Source organism: Suillus discolor, assembly GCF_016758755.1.
Source record: "Suillus discolor strain FC423 chromosome Unknown F5147scaffold_334, whole genome shotgun sequence".
NCBI lineage: Eukaryota > Fungi > Basidiomycota > Agaricomycetes > Boletales > Suillaceae > Suillus > Suillus discolor.
Genome location: NW_024541581.1, coordinates 1 through 20009, shown reverse-complemented (window position 1 = coordinate 20009; position 20009 = coordinate 1). Strand labels below are relative to the sequence as shown.

General features: G+C 48.3%; 8 protein-coding genes across 8 annotated transcripts; 3 read left to right on the top strand and 5 right to left on the bottom strand.

Moving 5' to 3' along the window:
* Positions 1-27: 27 nt before the first annotated feature.
* On the top strand, positions 28-1109 carry F5147DRAFT_783293 (uncharacterized protein; the record flags this gene model as incomplete). The annotated part of the gene is made up of 4 exons (XM_041442815.1): positions 28-84; positions 139-585; positions 642-899; positions 951-1109. The coding sequence occupies 4 exons, from the start codon at positions 28-30 to the stop codon at positions 1107-1109; spliced, it is 921 nt and encodes a 306-aa protein (XP_041284297.1).
* A 52-nt stretch (positions 1110-1161) lies between these two features.
* Positions 1162-1470, bottom strand: F5147DRAFT_590375 (uncharacterized protein; the record flags this gene model as incomplete). Its single annotated transcript, XM_041432174.1, has 1 exon — positions 1162-1470. A coding segment is annotated over one exon (309 nt), but the record flags the coding sequence as incomplete, so codon positions are not given.
* Positions 1471-1723: 253 nt separating this feature from the next.
* On the bottom strand, positions 1724-2457 carry F5147DRAFT_783292 (uncharacterized protein; the record flags this gene model as incomplete). The annotated part of the gene is made up of 2 exons (XM_041442814.1): positions 1724-2146; positions 2203-2457. The coding sequence occupies 2 exons, from the start codon at positions 2455-2457 to the stop codon at positions 1724-1726; spliced, it is 678 nt and encodes a 225-aa protein (XP_041284295.1).
* A 786-nt stretch (positions 2458-3243) lies between these two features.
* On the top strand, positions 3244-4638 carry F5147DRAFT_660488 (uncharacterized protein; the record flags this gene model as incomplete). Its single annotated transcript, XM_041434675.1, has 7 exons — positions 3244-3410; positions 3467-3609; positions 3641-3659; positions 3758-3875; positions 3931-4090; positions 4211-4428; positions 4480-4638. 7 exons carry the CDS (start codon positions 3244-3246, stop codon positions 4636-4638), a joined length of 984 nt encoding a protein of 327 aa, XP_041284294.1.
* A 2319-nt stretch (positions 4639-6957) lies between these two features.
* F5147DRAFT_842249 (uncharacterized protein) lies at positions 6958-8764 on the bottom strand. Its single transcript, XM_041444416.1, has 6 exons — positions 8424-8764; positions 8240-8368; positions 7958-8189; positions 7516-7903; positions 7290-7462; positions 6958-7234 (listed from the first exon to the last, which is right to left on the bottom strand). Exons 1-6 carry the CDS (start codon positions 8723-8725, stop codon positions 6962-6964), a joined length of 1497 nt encoding a protein of 498 aa, XP_041284293.1. The 5' UTR covers positions 8726-8764; the 3' UTR covers positions 6958-6961.
* Positions 8765-8867: 103 nt separating this feature from the next.
* On the top strand, positions 8868-10524 carry F5147DRAFT_765527 (uncharacterized protein; the record flags this gene model as incomplete). The annotated part of the gene is made up of 5 exons (XM_041440749.1): positions 8868-8974; positions 9035-9163; positions 9285-9399; positions 9514-10125; positions 10276-10524. Exons 1-5 carry the CDS (start codon positions 8877-8879, stop codon positions 10522-10524), a joined length of 1203 nt encoding a protein of 400 aa, XP_041284292.1. The 5' UTR covers positions 8868-8876.
* Positions 10525-11884: 1360 nt separating this feature from the next.
* F5147DRAFT_590378 (PIN domain-like protein) lies at positions 11885-13027 on the bottom strand (the record flags this gene model as incomplete). The annotated part of the gene is made up of 4 exons (XM_041432175.1): positions 11885-12367; positions 12419-12548; positions 12597-12712; positions 12773-13027. Coding segments are annotated over 4 exons (984 nt in total), but the record flags the coding sequence as incomplete, so codon positions are not given.
* Positions 13028-17818: 4791 nt separating this feature from the next.
* F5147DRAFT_783284 (uncharacterized protein) lies at positions 17819-19879 on the bottom strand (the record flags this gene model as incomplete). Its single annotated transcript, XM_041442813.1, has 6 exons — positions 17819-18121; positions 18192-18840; positions 18892-19030; positions 19077-19253; positions 19314-19708; positions 19764-19879. The coding sequence occupies 6 exons, from the start codon at positions 19877-19879 to the stop codon at positions 17819-17821; spliced, it is 1779 nt and encodes a 592-aa protein (XP_041284290.1).
* Between the last annotated feature and the right edge of the window lie 130 nt (positions 19880-20009).

Below are 20009 nucleotides of genomic sequence, written 5' to 3'. Positions count from 1 at the left end.
CACACTATTGATGTGTACAGAGCTGACATGCAGCGGGAGGACTATGCTCTCATTAGCTTGCTTTGTGGTGGTGATTACGATACAGTAAATATCTATTGAATTAATGATGATCCCCTGCTCATTCTTTGTGTGTTCGAGGCTGGACTGCCGGGCTGTGGTCCTGCCACTGCCTTTGGACTTGCTCGCTGTGGTCTTGGCCACTCTCTGCATGCTGCTGAGTCTTGTGGTCAACTTTGTGGCCCACTCCGTCAGTCATGGTGCGAGGACATGAAGCATCACCTTCGCTATGATCCAATGTCTTATGTTGGCCGTCAAAACCCTGTCCTGGCTGACAACATCTCCGAAACAGTCCCAGACTCGAATACCTGGTCGTTGTACCTCAATCCTGCAATCTCCGAGCCTCTTGTACCTGTTTGCAAGCCTGGTGTACCTGATGTTGGCAGAATTGCAGCCGCAGCTGTCTCTCTATTTGGTTGGGAGGATACAGGTCGCCTGCTTGACACATTTTGCAAAAACATCTGGCCTGGTGTTGTGACTAGTGAAATATTGCAAGACCTGAGCACCTGGCAACCAGATAACCAGGACGTAAGTCAAGATCATCTGAGCTTATGTTTGACTTGCTAATCAGCTGATGAGACAAGGTTGCACTTGCAGCAGCTGCTACACAGCACTTCTTTCTTCATTTTGCCTGCAAAAAGCAGACTGTTTCAGGAATTTCTGGTTATGACGTGCGAGTGCCTGCTGATGCCCTCTTGAAGGATACTTTTAGGTTCCTTGAACATTTATCCGCACCAGATCAACCATCAAAGTCATTCCACCTATGGGTGCCCAAGAGCATCTATAAGGCCTGGGTTAAATATATGTGGACTTCACCAATGGATGATGACAAGTCCTCAAAGGTATGTCATCCATTGTGATCCCTGCTGAAGCTGCCTAAGGTGTTGAACTAGGGACGAGGAGGCTCCTCATCACATGGCACCATTGATCTGACAAACCAGGGTGATGAAAGTGAGTGGCTAATTGATCTGACGAGTGGAGGTCCCAGTTGCAGTCCAAAGAGCAAGGGGAAGTTGAAGGCTCGTTCTATGGATGTCATTGACCTCACATAAATTCAATCATGTCCTATGTTACTGAATATAAGTATGCATATGTTGTTTTGAGCTAAGCACAAGTGCATGTGTGACCACATGTGGGGCAAGGATCATCTCGAGGACGATCAGGGTTAAAGTAATCCTCTCGTTCGACAAATGGACTATCAGTCCAGGACAGCAAATATTTAAAAATCGTGCCTGGGTTGTCGAAGTTCTCAGCCCATCCTCCCCATGTGCAAATGTTGCGAAATGGCCAACGGAGAACCATGGCAAGGTACTGACATCCACCACGATGGAAGGAGTGTGTTCCATATGGATGAGGATCAACACCAATGTCAAGAAGATTGTTTCGGAAGCACTCAAGAAATGACTCAGATGACTATAACAACCAGGAAAGTCAATCATTATATGCAATGTGAAAGAATGCCAGTGTAGTACATACCATGGCATCTGTGGGGGTCACACTCACTCCATCACTGCCCATTTTTTTTCAGAATATATACCCATCAAGATGATCATTGCCTTGGCTTGCAAGAAGCCACCACACTGCAAATGCACGAACAGGGCACATCCATGGCTTGTGAATATTGGCATATAGATAAAATGGTGCTATCCCTGACTCAGATAGATGATTAAAATATAAAATCAAAGTCAAACCACTGTGACTCACCACCCTGTTGATGTGTCTTTCGAAAAGGCAGCATCAGATGGACACGGAAGTCAGTAGACCTGAATCCCCCTTGGCAAAGGAGGTCAGGAGTGGCATCAATCCACTGGTTTTTGAGCACAGCATCCTTGACCTGGAAAGTGATGTCGGACCAAGTAATCTGAAGAGCTTCATCAAAATGAAGGAGGCAGAGGAATGATACCAGATAAAGGAGATAAAGCATCATCCGCATGAGGAACCCACCCCAGTCCTCTGGATGCTCAGCCTTCCTCTTCCTTGATATCCGCATGTGCTCATTGCGCTCAGCAGCACAATTGAACACCCACAGTGCCTTCAAGGTGGGCTCATCTATAGCACGGGCACTGATCACAGTTTCACCCGCATGAACCTGCAAGTTAAAATCACTGAATTTGAGGTGGGGAAAAAGGCAGCATGTGCACCTACTTTACGACACCGAAGGCTGATCATATACTGTGACACTACAACTGACAGAGAGGGATTACCAATAAACCTTCCAGGATATGCAGGATTCTCCATCCATGGTTGGGTGCCAAGTCCATGGTCTCGTCCAAACTTGTGGCTGATTGCTGCTCGCATCTTTTGTGCATTGTTGTAAGTTGCACGTGGCACTGTCAATGGCTTGGGCTTGCCAGTGCAGATGTCATTCTCATCACACCTGGTGTATGTAGCAGAACTCATGAGCTTAAATGAGTCTTCATAATTAAGAATCTCACTCACTTATCCATGATCCAAAGTGCGATCCATTTTGGATAGTCGGCAGAGATATTTGATGGAAGATGCTCAGCCTCATCTACAGTTTTGGCCTTGCCAATCTCAGCACAGAATTGCTTGAACTGCTGCCATAGTCTGCAAATGTATATAATGAGCCAAGGCTGTGCAGACTCATAGTCCAAACAAATGACCTTTCATAGTTACTCAGAGTACTGCTTACAATGACATGCTCAGATGCTCGTTTGAGATTGTAATCCATGTCCAGTGTAGCCATGTTCGAGGGACCAGGACCACTTGCAACAGTCTTGGTGGCACTCTCATCCGAGCCATGTGCAACAGGACGAAGCTGGCCAGTCAACTGCTGAGCATCAACTTGAAAACTGGCCTCAAGAGACTCGATTTCTTCAGTATAATCATCTTCAACAGCTTTGAGACTGATTCCCTCAGACTCAGTGAAATATGCAGTGGCACCTGGAAAAGACATGATATTGAGAGGAGTGAATGGGACGGTGGTCAATTGAATGTGGCTGAAACTTGACTTGGAGGAATTCAAAATCGGAGTCATACTAGTATCAACTAATATCTGGTTCGACGATCACAACTTTGCTGACTGTAAACCCATCCAAGTCTCTCATTACCTCAAATTTATATATGCCTGCAACTGAGCTTATTACCCTACCAAAGCTCGGACAGAAGTATGCTCCAGACAAAGCTCTCGAAGAGGAGCATTTTGCTGTGTATGTTGGTTACAACATGTCTGTCTCACTCCGATTTATTAACATCTCAATTAGTCACTCAAATACAACAAAAGCTGTCATCAAGACTCGAGTGATGGGCTATGGGCTGCCTTCATCAGGAACTCGTGTGGCTCTTCTTGACAGGCTGCGAAGTTTCTCAGTTAACAGGGATGAGTGGATAATGTGAGTAGTTTACATTCTGCAGGCTAATAGTATAGTGAGAACACAATATCCCACAGCCTATTCGAACCAACAAAGAGGCGAAAACGCGGAGTACACACTGGTCGTAAAGGAAACTCACTCTCCTCGCAACAAATTCAATCCCAATTTGGTGGGGAAGACACAAATGTCACGCTGTACCAAAGTAAGAAGGGAATTGACCGTGTGCAGTGTACATTATGAGACAGTGACAGGCAGGCAAATTCAGCATGGGTAAGTGCACTCTGTCCATCACAGTCTACAGAGACTCGAATAGACCTCACCTTTTGAAAAATTCAGGCTCAAGCTGTTATCACCTGTTTCGGCATTAGCACTGACTTGCGGCCTATTAATGGGGCTGTGTTGACATCACACATTGATGGGGAGAGTCAGGACAAAGATATCAGAAGTGACAAAGCAACAGTGGAACCACAGGGAGATAGCGAGGAGGTAAGTCTGACTACAGGTTGCGAAAAAATTTGCACTGATTCAAACATTTGTTTAGGACACTTTAGCACTCACACGTTATGTACGGTGTTTCCAGCGCAGCCTTTTCAACTGCGTCGACGAAGTTGAGGACAAAATTGACCAAATGTTGCGCTTGCACACAAGCACAAGTCCATCTGTCCCTCCTGAGACAGCAGCAGTCTTGATTCCACCTCGATGTGAGCTCAGATCTGAGGTACTAGTACCTACAGCATCCCCTTTGGACACTACAGGCCATACAGTACCTCAAGACGAAATTCCTGCAGCAAATATGAGGATCGCGTGACTCGGAGATGAAGATTTTGCATATGACAAGTCTCAACTGCGAGGTCCACCACTCATCCACTTCTCTAGGGACATTGAGAGGCTCTGTTGTGAGTGGGAGTCATCTGATCTCCTTACTGTGAATGGTCGTGGCATTCCCATCAAATATTGGGGAGAGTTCTTCAAAAAGTCGAAAACTCGCAGTGAAAACTCAGCCTGGGACTCAATTAAAGTTGAATGGGGGAACTGGAAGGTGAGTGGAGAATATGATTGTGCAAAACTTATGGCTCGACGCAATTTTTAGTTTATTGCAGAGGAATGGCAGTGTTTTCCAAGCGCTGATGCATTTCGGGGAGAATATTCGAACGCAACGACCCAAAGTAGACTCACCTACCAGCAGATCCTCGACCGGTTGACTTTGCATCGCAAAGAAAATGCAGCGCAAGATGCAGCTGATGCATGAAACTTTTTCGGAGGAAATCTCAACCACCCAGATGCATGTGGTGCCTTCCGGTACCTCAAACGTGGTCAAACACACATCCTCAGCAAGGATGATGCCATCGCAAAGAAATGGAAGGATCTGCTCGACAACGACCCGGCCATTGCAACACGTTTCACACAGATGGCCTCCATCCTGCAAACCTGATCTTGTTTTTCTCCATCTCATGATCTATCTTGCAAGTTACTGTCTTTGTTCTCGTCCTCGTCACTCTATACCTTACAAACTTACTTATCTATTAGCACCATACTATCACAGCAGCTTTTGGCCCTTCGAACAAGTTTATATTGCATACTCTACCCTACTTACACTGACTAGTACTTAGTACCTACATGTTACCTTACTCGTTGATCAAATTCAACCTTCTTTGATGCCCTCGATCTCACTCGCTCGGATAAGGTGAGCCTTCTTGAGATAATCCTTGACCGTGGTGTTCTCATCGCCGGTCAGAGAAGGCAGTCCGAGAGCAGGAATAGAGACGGAACACGTCGTTCGTTTGAGGCGAACGGATGAGTGCAGATGTGAGTCCCTGCAGGCTAGTAGTTACATCTAAGTCTTGATCAGCACTTAGAGGAATCACTCACTGTATCTCTCATGGGTGTCGTTGTGTTTGTTGTCCATTTTTGAGAAGTCCAGAGCGGGAATAGAGACAGAACGCGTCGTTCGTTTGAGGCGAACGGATGAGTGCAGATATGAGTCCCTGCAGGCTAGCAGTTATATCTAAGTCATGATCAGCACTAGAGGAACCACTCACTGTATCTCTCATGGGTGTCGCTGCCTTTGTTGTCCATTTTCGAATAAGTCCAGAGCAGGAATAGAGACGGAACGCGTCGTTCGTTCGAGACGAACGAATGAGTGCAGATACGAGTCCCTGCAGGCTAGTAGTTATATTCAAGTCACGATCAGTGCTAGAGGAACCACTCACTCACTGTATCTCTCATGGGTGTTGCTGCCTTCATTGTCCATTTTCGAAGAAGTCCAGAGTGGGAATAGAGATGGAACACGTTGTTCGTTCGAGACGAACAGATGAGTGCGGATGCGATCATGCGAGTTTCTGCAGCCTATTGGTAGCTATCTGTATTACAGTCTTGATCAGCACTAGAATCTAAGGAATGATGACTCACCGTATCCCTAAAACCCAGGTGTTGTCGTCCGTTTTCCAGACACGGTGGATGAAACGATCGAGCGTTATCGATCGATTGTGACCTCTGGTGTTTGAGGTCTCTCCGTTCGAACCGGCAGCAAGTCTGAACGAGGCGCATGTGCGGTGGCTGATGCCAAGCGTGCGAAATTTACAGACTGGGCGTGGACTGTAAACGTCCAGCCAGCGGACTGTCAATCTTTCGTACGAAGTTTCTTGTGCTCGTTTTGCCAATACCGTTCCATGTGCGCCTGGACCTCGACCACCGATGATTGACGTCTTGCGGATCGAAAAGCAGCCCGAGAAATGGAACGACCGATGTCGTTGACTGCCTCCAAGGCACCTGCAAAGACCACTGACAAAGAAGCAGGTGGACCTTGATACGGGGATCTCGATTCTCAATCTCCAACAAGGCCAATCTCGTATGATATCTTCGAGCGCGTCGGTACGTCATCCTACCTCTACATCAACTTCGTCGTGGGTCTAATTTGGCCACAGTGTTTGAGGCAGGTGCACCCTGATATGTGCCCATCTCCAATGGGACTGCGGCCATCCTGAACTCGTTTGTCAATGACATCTTCAAGTGCATTGGTACGTCCTCCTACTTCTTCGTCGCGGGTCCAACCTTTGTCGCAGTGTTGAGGCAGGTGCACCCCGATACCGGGGATCTCCAATGGGGCCATGGCCATCTTGAACTCATTTGTTCAAATGATATCTTCGTGCGCACCTGTGCACCCTGACAGATGGGCATCTCCAATGGGCCACAGCTATCGGATAAACCACGAGTAGATGGGTCTGCCCCAACGTGCGGCATCCTGGTAGTTTCCCTGAAGAAAGTCGCCGCAGATCCAATTGGATTTAGGTATGAACTTCTATTGGACAAGTTTTCTCAATTTTCACTTACTATTGAATTATAGGGAATCATTTTGTCACAAATGATATTCTTCGTGCGCACCTGTGCTCCCTGACAGACGGGCATATCCAATGGGCCATGGCTGTCGGATAAACCACGAGTAGATGGGTCTGCCCCCAACGGGCGGCGTTTTTTATATCACCACTTATTCACTAGTTGAGACATGACGAGAACATGTATTGTAAGTATCTAGTTAACCACAATGACAAGTTCTTCCGCAGCTATAGCAAGGGTCACAGCCTGGCCTGTTTGGGTTCATGTAATGTTCGCGAGCCTCTGCTGGATTGTCGTTCCAAGACAAGAGGTACTTGAATATGGTACCAGGGATTGTCAAAATTCTCAGCCCACCCACCCCAGTCGCAGATCTTCCGAAACGACCAGCCTCGCACCTGTGTGCAGAAATTGACACCCGCCTGCGACTGAAACGAGTGGGTACCGTATGGACACGGATCAACACTTATGTCGAGGAGATTGTTCCGGAAGCATTCGAGGAAGGAGTCCGAGGTCTGAGTATAACATATCAACCTTAATTCTCTTGATGACTACTAACCTCGAGCTCACCATGCAGTCCGTCGGGCTCACACTAATGCTGTCCACACCAATCTTTTTGCGAAAGATGAACCCGTTGAGTTCTCTGTGTCTCTCGTGAGCTAACAGCCACCAGATAGCGAATGCTCGCAGCAAGCACATCCACGGCCGGTCAGGATCAGCGTAGATGTAAAATGGGGCTATGCCTGTGGGTTCGAGGTTAGCCGTAAGGTGGGCAACAGCCCATACAGTCACTGACCTCCATACTGATGTGTCTTTCGAAATGGTAATTCTAGCTTCACTCGAAACTGTGCGGGTTGGTAGCTGACCTGTGACGTGAAAAGCTCGGGAGTCGCATCGAGCCAGTGGTTTTTTATCAGCAAGTCCTGAACCTGGAACGTGACATCGGCCCAGGTGATCCACAATGCTTCGTCGTAGCGGAGCAGGCAAAGCATGGAGAGAAGGTAGAGTAAATAAAGCATCTCGCGGAGCAAAAATCCAGCCCATTCAGAAGGATTTTCTGCCTTTCGTTTGCGTGAGATCGGGCCAAATTCTTTTCGGTCCCTGGACCATGCAAATTCCCAGAGCCTCTTCATGGTAGGTTCATCCATCGCGCGAGCACTCATTACTGCTTCGCCTGCTCGGATCTATAGCGTGAAATCAGCACCGACACCAATTTTCATGATGCTAAAGTCCAATACCTTTCGCCGACGAAGACTGACCATATACTGTGAAATCGTCACCGAAAGTGAGGGGTTTCCGATGAATCTGCCTGGCATAGCTGGGTGCTCCAGCCATGGCTGTGTTCCGAGCTGGTAGTCTCTGCCGAATTTGTGGCTTATGGTGGCACGCATCTTCTGTGCCGTGCCATATGTTGCACATGGAACACTGGGATCCTTTGCTTTCCCGGTCCATATATCGTTTTCGTCGCATCTCGATTCCATAGCTTAGCACGAAATAAACACAACATTTGATGCACTCACTTATCCATGATCCATAGCGCGATCCATGTTGGAAATTCAGCCGGAAGGTTTGGAAAAAGATTGTCAATCTTGCTCGCAACTTGTGCTTTGTCGATGGTAACACAAAATTCTTTAAACTGATTCCAGTATCTGGAGAGATCATGTGCGTGAGATTCGAGACATTTTTGCTGGTCCCATGCCATACCTCTGGTAGTCGGAGAGTGTTGTACCAATAACCACTCCCTCTGATGCTGCCTGCAAACTAGATGCTAACTGGTTGTTGCTGTGTTTAGGCTTCTTCTTTTTCACGTTGTCCTCGCCACCAGCAGTGTTTGTAGTACTGAAGCGAAGGGTGCCAGCAGCTTCACAGTCATCAACATCAAAGCTGTTGAGGAGAGATTCCTCCTCCTCGGTCTGATCCTCTTCTGCAGCCTCGACACTGATGTGTTTTGACTCGGCAAAGTATAAATCAGCACCTTTGAAGGCATGTAGTAAGGACTCGGACATGATAGAAAATTTGGGTTCAGAGTCTAGACCAAGTGATCGAGAATTGAAACACTCGGCCGGCACGGAAACAAACTAACTTGAACCCCCTGATTCAATTTAAACATTGAAACTGACACGTAAATACATTACCATTACAGTTCATGGTGTCACCATGTCTCAACATCACTCAGAGTCAGAAGAGCTCGAACTGCCCGTACTTGGTCAAACGTACACACCAGGACAAGCAATTGAATCTTTCATTTGGACAGTGTATGTCACACATTTCTCCACCTTTCAGCATATTTGATTTAATTCATGAAAATACAACAGAACAGCGAAGACAACGAAGGCTAACTTACACGAGAAGCTCAAGAGCTATGACAGGCCAACCCGTGGCAATCGCACGGAGATGTTGGACAGACTTCGTCAGTTTTCCAATGACCGAGACGAGTGGCTGAGGTGTGTCACCGGCGTGCTGAATCAGTGCTCGTGTACCTAATTCTTGGTAAAGCTTATTCAGGCCTAAGCTGAAACAGAAATGAGGGGAACATGCCTCATGCCAATCCCTTTCGAAATGAAGGATTGAGGAGGTGTTCGGAATCGAAGAACAAACAATTACGTACAAAAGCAAGAAGAGCGCAAATTGCACACAACGGGCGCTCCAGGATGACAATCGAGCTGCAAATTCAGCATGGGTGAGCAGAAGTGTGCCATACCATCGAAGCCTATAATAATATTGTCAAAAAGGCACATGCAGTGCTGTCAGCGTTCGGTATGCCTCACGATTTGAGCGTACCTCGATAACACAGCGAAAAAGCTGCCACCAACAAATTGCCTCGACAACCGAAGCTGAAGAACGTCCGCAACAGGATGCTTTTGCTGTTCGTATGCGGAAAGTGGATTCCAACATGTCATCTGTGCGAGAGGACCTCAGTAATGTCGAAAATCACGTCAGTGTTCTCACATCGCACATTCTCGATATGAAAACACTGATGAAATCAAAAGATAAAGATACACGCACCTTACACATGGAGACTCGAAGCTCTGGGTGCCATAACACAGTTGTCCAGTCCCACGCAGAAGCACGCATTGTCAGCAACAATGCGCCGTCCAAACCTCGCACAATGATGCAGACAGCATCCACATCTCTGCCTCCAGAGGTAATCCCCCCCGAAAACCTCGGAATCGCGCACCTTGGCCAAGAGCAGTTTTTGTATGACAGGACAACTGTGCCGTCACCTCCTACAGTCCACCTCTCGAAAGATATTAACCGGCTGTGTGAAGAATGGGAGGAATCGAACTTACTTGTTGTCAACGGTCATGGAATCCCTGTCAAGTATTGGGGTGAGTTCTACAAGAAAGGAAAGGGTGTCAAGACTGCAGCATGGGATGCGCTTCGAGTAGAATGGGGAAATTGGAAGGTATGATTGATCTCCAGCAAGTTGCATGTGCTATCTGACCATTCATTTGTCTTCAAGTTCATTGCTGAAGAACGGCAGTGATACCCAGACAACACCTCGTTCTGGTGTGCATTCAGTGACGAGAATAGCAAGATTTGTTCTTACCAACAGATCCTGAACTGTCTCGCAGAGCACCGAGTCTCTGCTGCTGCCCGAGACGCTAAAGATGCGTGCGATTTTTTTGGTGGCAACCTCGACCACCCACTGGCCCGCAGTGCCTTTTGCTACACAAAAGGTGGCAGGGCTTACTTGTCGAGCAAGGACGACACCGTTGCAAAAAAGTGGCGCGAGCTTCTGATGACATGTCCTGACATTGTCGAACAACGGACACGCCAAATCTTCGGTGGACCACAACCCTGAGGAGCAGGTTTCCTGATCATAAGTAAGGTAGCTTCAATCTTCACTCGGGCATTTGTCCAATAGTTCATTAACAGTAAATTTTTCTAATCTACTACTGTACACACAAGTATGCGCTACATAATCTAGTTATTTTGTCTCCACACCCGCGGCCCCAACTGTTGCGCTCGAAGATGTCGTCAACAAGGTGCGATGCTTTCTCCTCCTGCTTGGGGGAGGTATGGGCCAAGAATGTTCATCCCCTCTTCGAAATAACCCTTGTGAATGACACCAAGGGCAGTGGTCGTAGATAACTTGGCCCAGTTAGATGCTAAACCGAGCCATTCAAGGTTTTCACGAAGGAACACGTCAGAAGTTGTTCCAGCATGCATGAAGGTGTTCTGTAGAGTAACCACAGTATGATATATAGACGTCCGAGCTTTGAGAACTTCCTAGTGACAGAATATTAATGACATTTAAAATCTACCATGAGAATACTCACCTTCGTGTTCTTCAGAATTAGCATATCTACTTTATTGTTGCGCTTCAAGAATTCCAGGTATAGTTTGACAGACTCTTGCCCATCCAAGATTTTACGGAGCTTGTCGTATATGTCTTGTGTTTCCTAGGGGACAAACTTAACATATCATTTGCATGTATATGATAATACTTACCTCCTTGCCCTCAGGTAACTCGGCCTTCACCCCCTGCAAGAATTCCCGAGCACCTTCCCTCAACTAAGTCGAATGCGAATCCACAGAATATTGACACAGTGGAGCTAACTGCATGAATTAGGATGGGATGTCAGGAGAGCCCATCACACAGGGCTCGTGTTTTGGGATGACGATGTCAATGCTATACAAGCTGCGCAATACTAAATACATGGGGGGAGGGGGCACTAGATACAGTAGGTTGAAAAATAACAAGTGCATCAGAGAGTAAGATCGATAAAGTTATGACTGGCACCGGCACTCCAGGGCACTACATCATCCCCATCTTGAGTGAGGTCCATGACATCACTGACCGCCACTGCTTCGTCATCAGTGCGTGAGATCAATGACACCGGTCGCAGAAGAGAGAGTAGCGTTTGAGGTGCTGGGATGATTCGGAGACTGCAGAATCATTGTCTGCACCCAGGAATCGTAAATTTTGTCGGCTGAGCCAAACTCGAACGTATCTGTGAGATCGCGGCGCACGATCCTCACAATGAGAGCAGCCAGGTGAATCCTCGAGCAACTGGAGTGTGGACTGCTCGAGGTCATGAGTGGGCACGTCATTATTGTGCCCTGGAACACCTGCAAGGGCTTTTTTTGGGCGCACGGCATGGCTCTGAAACACTGCCCTCGTGCAGGCCGGAGCAAGGGCAATCTGTACCTGACATTAATCAAAATATTCCGTGCAGAGGAGAACAGCGACAAACCTCGTCACTTGCAGGAGAATTATTAGCCAGGTCCTCGAGGACTTCGTTCAAGACCACAACAGGCCAGATCGTCGAGCAAAAGGTGCTAACGACCTTCTTCGATTCCCAGCCGAGAAGCTGTTGAACAAGCGAGGCAAGTGGAGCAATGTCAGGCGGGGCGGGGGATTGGAGAATGGGCAGCTTGGCGATTGCAGTGACAGCAGGGCATGCATACAAGTCGATGACGTGTGGATCGGGGAACGAGTCAGGGAGCGAGCACGCAAGAGCAGGATGAGAACGTCCCATTTTTCCAGTGGGGTCATCCACAAGATGATACCAAGCGGCATCCCGCCACCGTTGCAGAGGCCCATCAAGGCTGTTGCCACACATGGCAGTGCGAAGCACACCAGCATCCACGCAGTGAGCCAGGCCAAGCGCCGTTTCACGACCACACCCCACCAGGCCCTTCTGGAAAGCAGGTCTCGTCAGCCAGGCTGGCAGCAGACTGGTTCAGCTTACCTTGTCGTAATCACTGCTGCAGCATATGGCGAGGGTGAGGAATCCATCGCCAGTAAGATGGCAGTCCACGTGCTCTTGAATCGCACTTGCTGTATATAGTTTGACCGTCGAATCAATTGACAACATCGAACTTGAAATGGATCAGAGCATGCAAATGAGAGAACAAGAGAGAACTTACTTGCGCAGGACAGTGTGAGCACCAAAAACAAATGCGTCGCTGTCGTCCATCATGACAGCATCAATAACACCAGCACCGTTCATCTGCACCAGCTGCGCCTCGGCTTCTCCAGCAGCCTGCCAGTAGATAGATCTAAATGAAAAGTGTGAATAAAAAATAATAAGAAAAAAATGTACCATGATCCATTGCACATTGAACGCATTCAGTAGTCGCTGCATAGGCTTGACCATCCAATGGTCGTTGGTGGATACCCTGTGGCCCCGTTTGATCTGTGGTCGCTGGTTGCCGTCGAACGCGAAGACTAGCTGGACTGGCAGACAGGCGAGGCGAGCGAGGCGAAATAAAAATGTTTGGAGGGCAGGATTTTGGCCCGTCTGAGCATGCGCACGGTGCCACCTGCCCTGCTGGCATTGTTCGAACCACGCACTAGATTTAAACGTGAGTATTCGAGCACAGACAGCGAGCGGGAGAACATGAACCTTGCGTCGACGCCCACAACATAAGGCACATGCGGTGCGGGTCCCTCGTAGCGGCCCTGGATGGTGAGAGAGATGAGGGGCACGGTTGCTGCAGCAGGTTCAAGGACCTGAAAAACGGGGTGAGTTGTCATCACCCAGCAAGTGAACAATGGGGAGGACATGCCTCCCATAAGTCATTGATGCCCATCACGACGAGCACACTAGAAATGTAATTATAGATCAGTAAGGGCTGACGAGCACAGCTGCTAGATAGGTGGAGGAGATGGGGAGCCGAACGAGAACAGGAGACTCACTTACCTATAGCGAAATGCGTACATAAGCGCCGGTGGCAGTACCAGCCAAGGTCCTGGACTGTAAATCCGAGGACCGTCAATCTGCAGTATAGCAGCATGCAGCGCGGTTTTTTGGCGGGAGGAGAGGTCGGGTTACCACCCAAACCGAAGGTGGGTGCAAACGGAAGATTGACGGTCCTAATGTGCGAAATTCGCAGTCCCTCGGTTAGCGTGTCGGCATTTTCCCTTAGGCATAATGTTACATTGTGCTCACCTGCTCACCCAGGCACCCTCTGACCCGTCCAGCAGCTTTTGGAGCTCTCCCGCAGCTCAAAACCGTCGATTTTCGCCGCCCACGGCGTCCGCTGATCCGTCTAGCACGTATTCCGTGCCAATTTCAAACTCTGATGGGCTGGACTTAGAACTTCTGGGGTCGCCGTCTGGACTTGTGGCAGTTTCACGTTGACGCGGTGGCGGTGCAAGATTGGTCAGCTGTCACGCAGGACCGTCAATTTGCTCGTGATCAGCTCTACTTCCAAGCATGAATTCAAATTCAAATATCACGTGGAGCCCCGTCACATCAAAGAATGCTCCTTTCCTTTGCCCTTCTTTTCGGACGACTAGATCATTGAAAAAGTTTCTGGTATTGAGCAAGCGAGATTGTGAAGGGCTTCCTGTTTCAGAGCGGAACAAGTTAGAGCAAGTGGCCTTTACGCGAAACCTGTCGATCTGCTCGTAGTGCACTGACTTTTTGCGGAGCTGAGCAGGATTATGTGATCAATAGTATTAATTACATACATCGAGAAGGCCTAATATATTCTGCCTGCGCATTGCACATCACCTCAAAGCAGATATCGGCTATTCGTATACTTACATCCCATACCCACTAGAATATCTCTCAACAGTGCTTATAGGGCACCGCGTCTTGACAGTTTCCTTTGTTTGTAGCGGTATACAAATATACTCTCTCTGCTTGAGCGTCAAGATGCATAAACAGTATGCAAAGGTTAGAAAATTCACTTTCAAGTTGTTTTTTCCCCATAGAGGACCAGCGTTTCATCTCTGCCTAAGAATCATCGCACGTTGATGTGAGAATCTGCTTTGGTGTCACCGAATGCGAAATTATCTTGTCGTAGCCGCCGCTGAATATAGAGCGTCCGTGGGCCAAGAGAGTTGCATTTTCATCACCGACAGTGGTGACAAGCGAACTTGGCATCAGAACGTCTTTCTCCAAGCAGGGTAAAATGTTCAATTATTATGACGTGTAAGGCTGTGTAGATTCCTGCTTGCCGTGACAGGCAAGGTGCGCCTGTTCTCTTGCAAGGCTTCGAGTGAGTACTGCTGCATGGTATTGTCGGCAATTTCCGGGTAAAGCTTCCGGACAAGCCCAAGAAGAGGGCCGTCAATGCGTCAACAGCCAAGAGCCCCGGTTAACTTTATCCGATTGACACGAAAGACGGACTGTGTCAACACGCCTTTTCATCATCTGTCTAGATCCGATCAGAGCCGAAAGTGTGTGTGTGTGTGTGTGTGTGTGAGCAGATACAGAGATCCTCCAGACATGGCTCCTGCATGGAGAGGAATAGACGTAAAAGCTGCAATTGGATACAGCTGGATTGAATTGACTTTTAGAAGATACTGCAGGACATTGACGACAGGTAGCATGATCTCGCCCATGTTGTCCGCAAGAGGACTATTAGATCATTTCGCGCTGCTTTGGGCCCATCATAGATACGTGTCGTATTGCTCCGGCGAAGCGATCCTTGAGATTCTCCAGATCTGTGAGGGTGATAGATGGAAAGGGGACATCACGGGGCTTTCCTGAGATCGTGACAACGATAGCGCCGCACGAGGATCGATTCGCAATGAGAATGATGACTAGGCTATGACGTGCTGCCGCTTGCAAGTCTTCATACGAAGGTGGGGCAGAGATCGCGAGACACCTTCAATATTACAGATTCCAGCTGCTGCCGATCCCTACTTCTCCTTCTGAGTGATCAACAGCAGCTCGGTCTATACCGACAGCGGATCCTTGAGCATCGGATAGACAGTTCTTAACTCCGAGGACTTGTGAGCTAGGTTGAAATTTGTCGCATTTCTGTCCACGGCCCTACTCCATGATTCGGGCTGCGTGTCGTGGATTGCCGCTGCAGAAGGCACATGATGCTTCATTTACAAGCAATAATCTGGTACCACTGAAGGCAGTCGCAGCTTCGCCCATGAAATTGTCATGATCGTGTTACCAAATGTCCGTCAAGAAGGTCGAAACATGTGTTGTAGGCCTCCAACGCAGATGTATATCTGCTAACGTTACCAGCTACGGACTGTTGCAATGCAACTTGGAAAGCCCTGTGTGGGCTGTCACGATGCCAATCTGGAGTGCTCCACAGCGAGTGATTGACCAGCGTACTTGCTTTACACTGGGTAACGAGACATGCAGGCTTCCTGCAACCACACATGGCTGGTGAATCTACTAGGGGGTAGAGAAGGCGAAGCATCCAACGAGTGTTGGCAGAGTATAACCTCCTTGACATCTTCATTCATCTGGGTTTGCGTAAACCGAGAGCAGAGTGCTGAACTTGAACTTGAATTGTGAAGAGATGTATGGCGATGAGATCGTTCAGACAGTAGCCTACAAAGCGGGGTTGGTGAGGGTCGCTGCGTGATCAGGATGCCTGATCGGACACTGGGCAAGAACCGACTGAGAATGCTATATAGCATCACTGAAGCGAGAAACTGTTTTGCTTGTTACACATTTGACAAATTGTGCGTGTCCTGCATCTGTTTCTTGAGGAATTGCACAGTCTATTGTGGACTACGATTGACGTTCCATAGGCAAAATCCAACAGCATAGCTGATGCCACCGATGTCAAGCTGTGTGTTGTTCTGATTGTCACATGAATGTACCCTTCAGTGTGAGCGCAAGACTGACGCCAATAACGGGAGGGAAGAAGAGGTCTGTCAGATGTGAATAAATGAGAAGTTGGTCACCCATCGAAAGGCTCATCCCACGTCGTTTCGAGTTCGCCGATAAGTTTTCCATTGCCCAGCATTCGATCAAGCTCGAAGGATGCCCTGATGTCCAGTGAGAATGCACCTAATGGTCTACAAACAGAAGGCCAGTTTTCGAGTAGTGTGCGAAAGTCTCCATGAACTTTACAAGGTCGCAGCATCGCCCCCGGGCCACGCTACAGATTTTTCGGATTTTGATGGCTGATTTCCAGCGTCTTCTCGAGATGACATTGATGGAGACATGAATGCCAGCTGGAATGCACACTCATAAGGCACTTGGAGATTGTTTCCGCCGATAACCGTAGGTAGATATAGCGTGAGGATCACGAAATAGAAGGTAATAATATGGGGCCTTCGTGCGATGAAGTATGATCGAGGATGGGCTGAGTGGTAGGCGGAATGAGCGGTGGGAGAAGAGATATCGGGACTGTGAATGAAGTTCAGTGGAGAAATTGATGGTTCAGGTCATGTTTCACATGTATTTCACATGTATTTCCATGTTATGACAGTTGTCGTACACACGGTCCCTCGCTCCGCGTGTCGAGGTTCCTATTTTCGCAAAGGATAAATGCCTGATATCAGATCAGCAGTAGACTTATCGATGATCTACAAGATTCAACCTGGAGATCCATGCAAATATTGATCCAGGTCGAGATAGTGTATTTACTGCAATCTACGCCGGGCTAGAGCAGGCTGGATACACGGAGTACCGTAAGTACCTGATCTAGATTGACCACTGTACGCAGTGCACGTCACACATCTACTATCCAATTGCGAAAAAGACTTCAGTTATAGGCAGTACAGGTCCAATTTTTATCTTACTATCATATCCGAGGTTCAGATGGGCTCATGGCCGCCGTTCGTACATTGAAAGTCGAGTAGTAGTTTTGCTGAGTGATTTAGGCCGCCTTTGAATAGTTCAATGGGATATGCCATGCTTGTGGTACAGCCATGAATCGGACACCTGATGGTGGGGTAGTCATGCATGATAGTACTGTTACTAGAGTACAGACGTCATGCATCTTGTACTGCTATCCTAGTCTGTCATTCATGCATGGTATACATCAGGCTACACTGTCCCTTGCCATGCATGGTGTCTTGGCTGCACCCCCAGTCTTGCATAGTAGTGTCTTGCCGTCATGCATGATAGCCGCCGCCTTGCATAGTGTCTTGCCATGCATGACAGCCGCTGCCTTGCATGATACCCGCAGTGTTACCCCATGCATGACAATCATGGCACCATACATGACAGCCGCAGTCTTGCATTGCGTCTTGCCATGCACGACAGCCGCTGCCTTGCATGATATCATGCACGACGCATGATAGTTGCCTCCCACGGTGACCGACGCCCACTGTTGCCTCTCACGGTGACCGACACCCATACCACACTGAGAATAGCAGGCCAAAATGCATCATAGTAGATAAAACGTGACTACTGTACAAGCATGTATCTCAAAAATCAAACAGTGAATGTTGCTGTGTCGATGCTTGTTGCTGCTGGGAGGGTAGGTGTCGTCCACAATGCCTGAAATTGAGCCGATAAAGCCCTGCGCAGCGATGCCTGGCGTTCGGCATAGGCCTTCAAACCTTCCCTCAAGCAGTCATCCAAGTGTTCTGAATCGCGGCCTTGTCTTTGACACCACCACCAGTCTGCCTGCCAGTCCAGGAATGCAATGACCCGCCGTTGCTCCTCCTTCAGCAAATCGACCTCCTCCTCCCATCGCATCGCGCGCGCGCGCCTTGCACCATTCGATACGAAGGGCTAACCATAAGCATGTCTGTCAGTGCAAGCAAATTGAAAAATATTAGGCCTTACCATCATGTAGGCCAACACTGGCGTCCTCTGCCACCCCCGGTGTCTTCCAGATCCACGACAGGTGTCTCGTCCCCTCCGTCTCCTTTTCCCACATGTCCTTCAACGATTTCAGGTCCCTGTTGCGATTGAGAGGCTTGAATATATCTTGCCAGGCCGGGCCTTCATCGAGAATCTGCGCCAGAGCAGTGAGCGCCGCCCTCGCAACTTCATAACGCTCAGCGGCCATGCTGACTTTGACATCGGTCTTATTGATAGTACTTCTTGCGCGGGTATTAGCTGCTTGGTCGACGATGTTGTTATCCTTGAATTTATATAGGTGTGAGCGGAGACGCAAAAGATTTCGAATGTCCTTTAACGCATCATTTGCTTGGGCGTAGCGTAACATCCATTCGAAGCGATGAAGCTGAGTAGGACACTGTGTGTCTGGGCCGACTGCAGATGGTAGCCACAGATTAATAGCTTCGACAGCGGGTGTTGCATCCGTAGAGGAGCGTGCACAATCTTCATTGGCGCGTAGGCGAGACACGAATGGCATATAAAGCAATTGGATCTCCTGCCACCCATCAACTTTCCTGCGTAATGTATTGGCATGCAGCTGGACCTTAGCGAGTTGGTGGTCGGTTGCATGGGCGCCGAGTGCTGCTATCTCATGCGATAAACGTCGTCTGTGTGCTCATTAGTTCTTTGCTCGTGAATTCATGAGCTGGTTAACTTACTGTTGATCTTCTAGGTCAATTGCGGAACTGATTAATACCGAGGGGGGGACTTCTGCATGAAGGGAGACATTTGTGCCAGACTCAAGTTCTGCGGCTTCAATACGTGCGAGTTCTAGACGAATAGCAGCCTGTGTCTCGGCTAATAAAGTCAACGGAGAGAAATTGAAACGAACAAAAACACATACGTGCTACTCGGACCTTGAATGGATTTGGCTGCATGCGATCCAGTTCCCAAGCCTCTATGTCAATTCTCCATTCGGAAATATCTTGTGCTTGCAGGCAGCTTTCAAGTTCCAAAAGCTCGCGTTGATGATCGGCTTTTTGCTCCACGGCGTTTGCTAATTTTCGAGCAGTGAGTCGTCCTAAGTGCAATATTGCATCATGATTAGTAGAAAGAACAAAATGCCAACGACAATGCTTACCAAGCTGGACAACACGCTTCCAATTCCAATCACCGAAATGGTCATCGAGTGTATCATGCCGAGAGCCTGGGCCCATCTCCTTGGTGCTTGATGCGATCGGGTTAATATTAGCCCACCCGCGTTCCAGAGCTTCGCCATCAGTACGACCAACATGCCGAGAGAAATTAAAAGAAAAATCAATCTGGCATGGCTCGATGTGGGCCGGTAGATGGAATTTTGGAATAAGAAAGTTGACCTGTTTGTTGTCGTGATCCAGATGAAACGCGGAAGGAAGCTTTGACATCCGCGACCACAGATGCTTGGACCATTGACACGCGATATCGTATGATATGTTGAGAACGATGACGTCGTGGTGTTTCATTGCCGAAAAAAATAGGTAATCCATATTAATGTACCTGTGCAGTGTTGTAAGGCGGTAGCGTGACAAAATAAACAATGGGGAATACATACTTCTCGCCCTTCTGTAAGTCACCAACTGCGTTGCGAAGTTTCATATTGTGCCTGGCACAATCCACCGTCCCAACACCTGTAGCGGCAAGGCCTCTAGACTTCTTTGTATCGGCCATATTCACAGCGTTGTGACTGGCGCATGTACTGCGCTATCGGTGACTGAGTTGTTTGCAACAATCGTTGACCAAAAAAAAGACTTACCTCCTGGTTCCGGTCTTTATTGTCTTCTAGATATGATTTGTACGC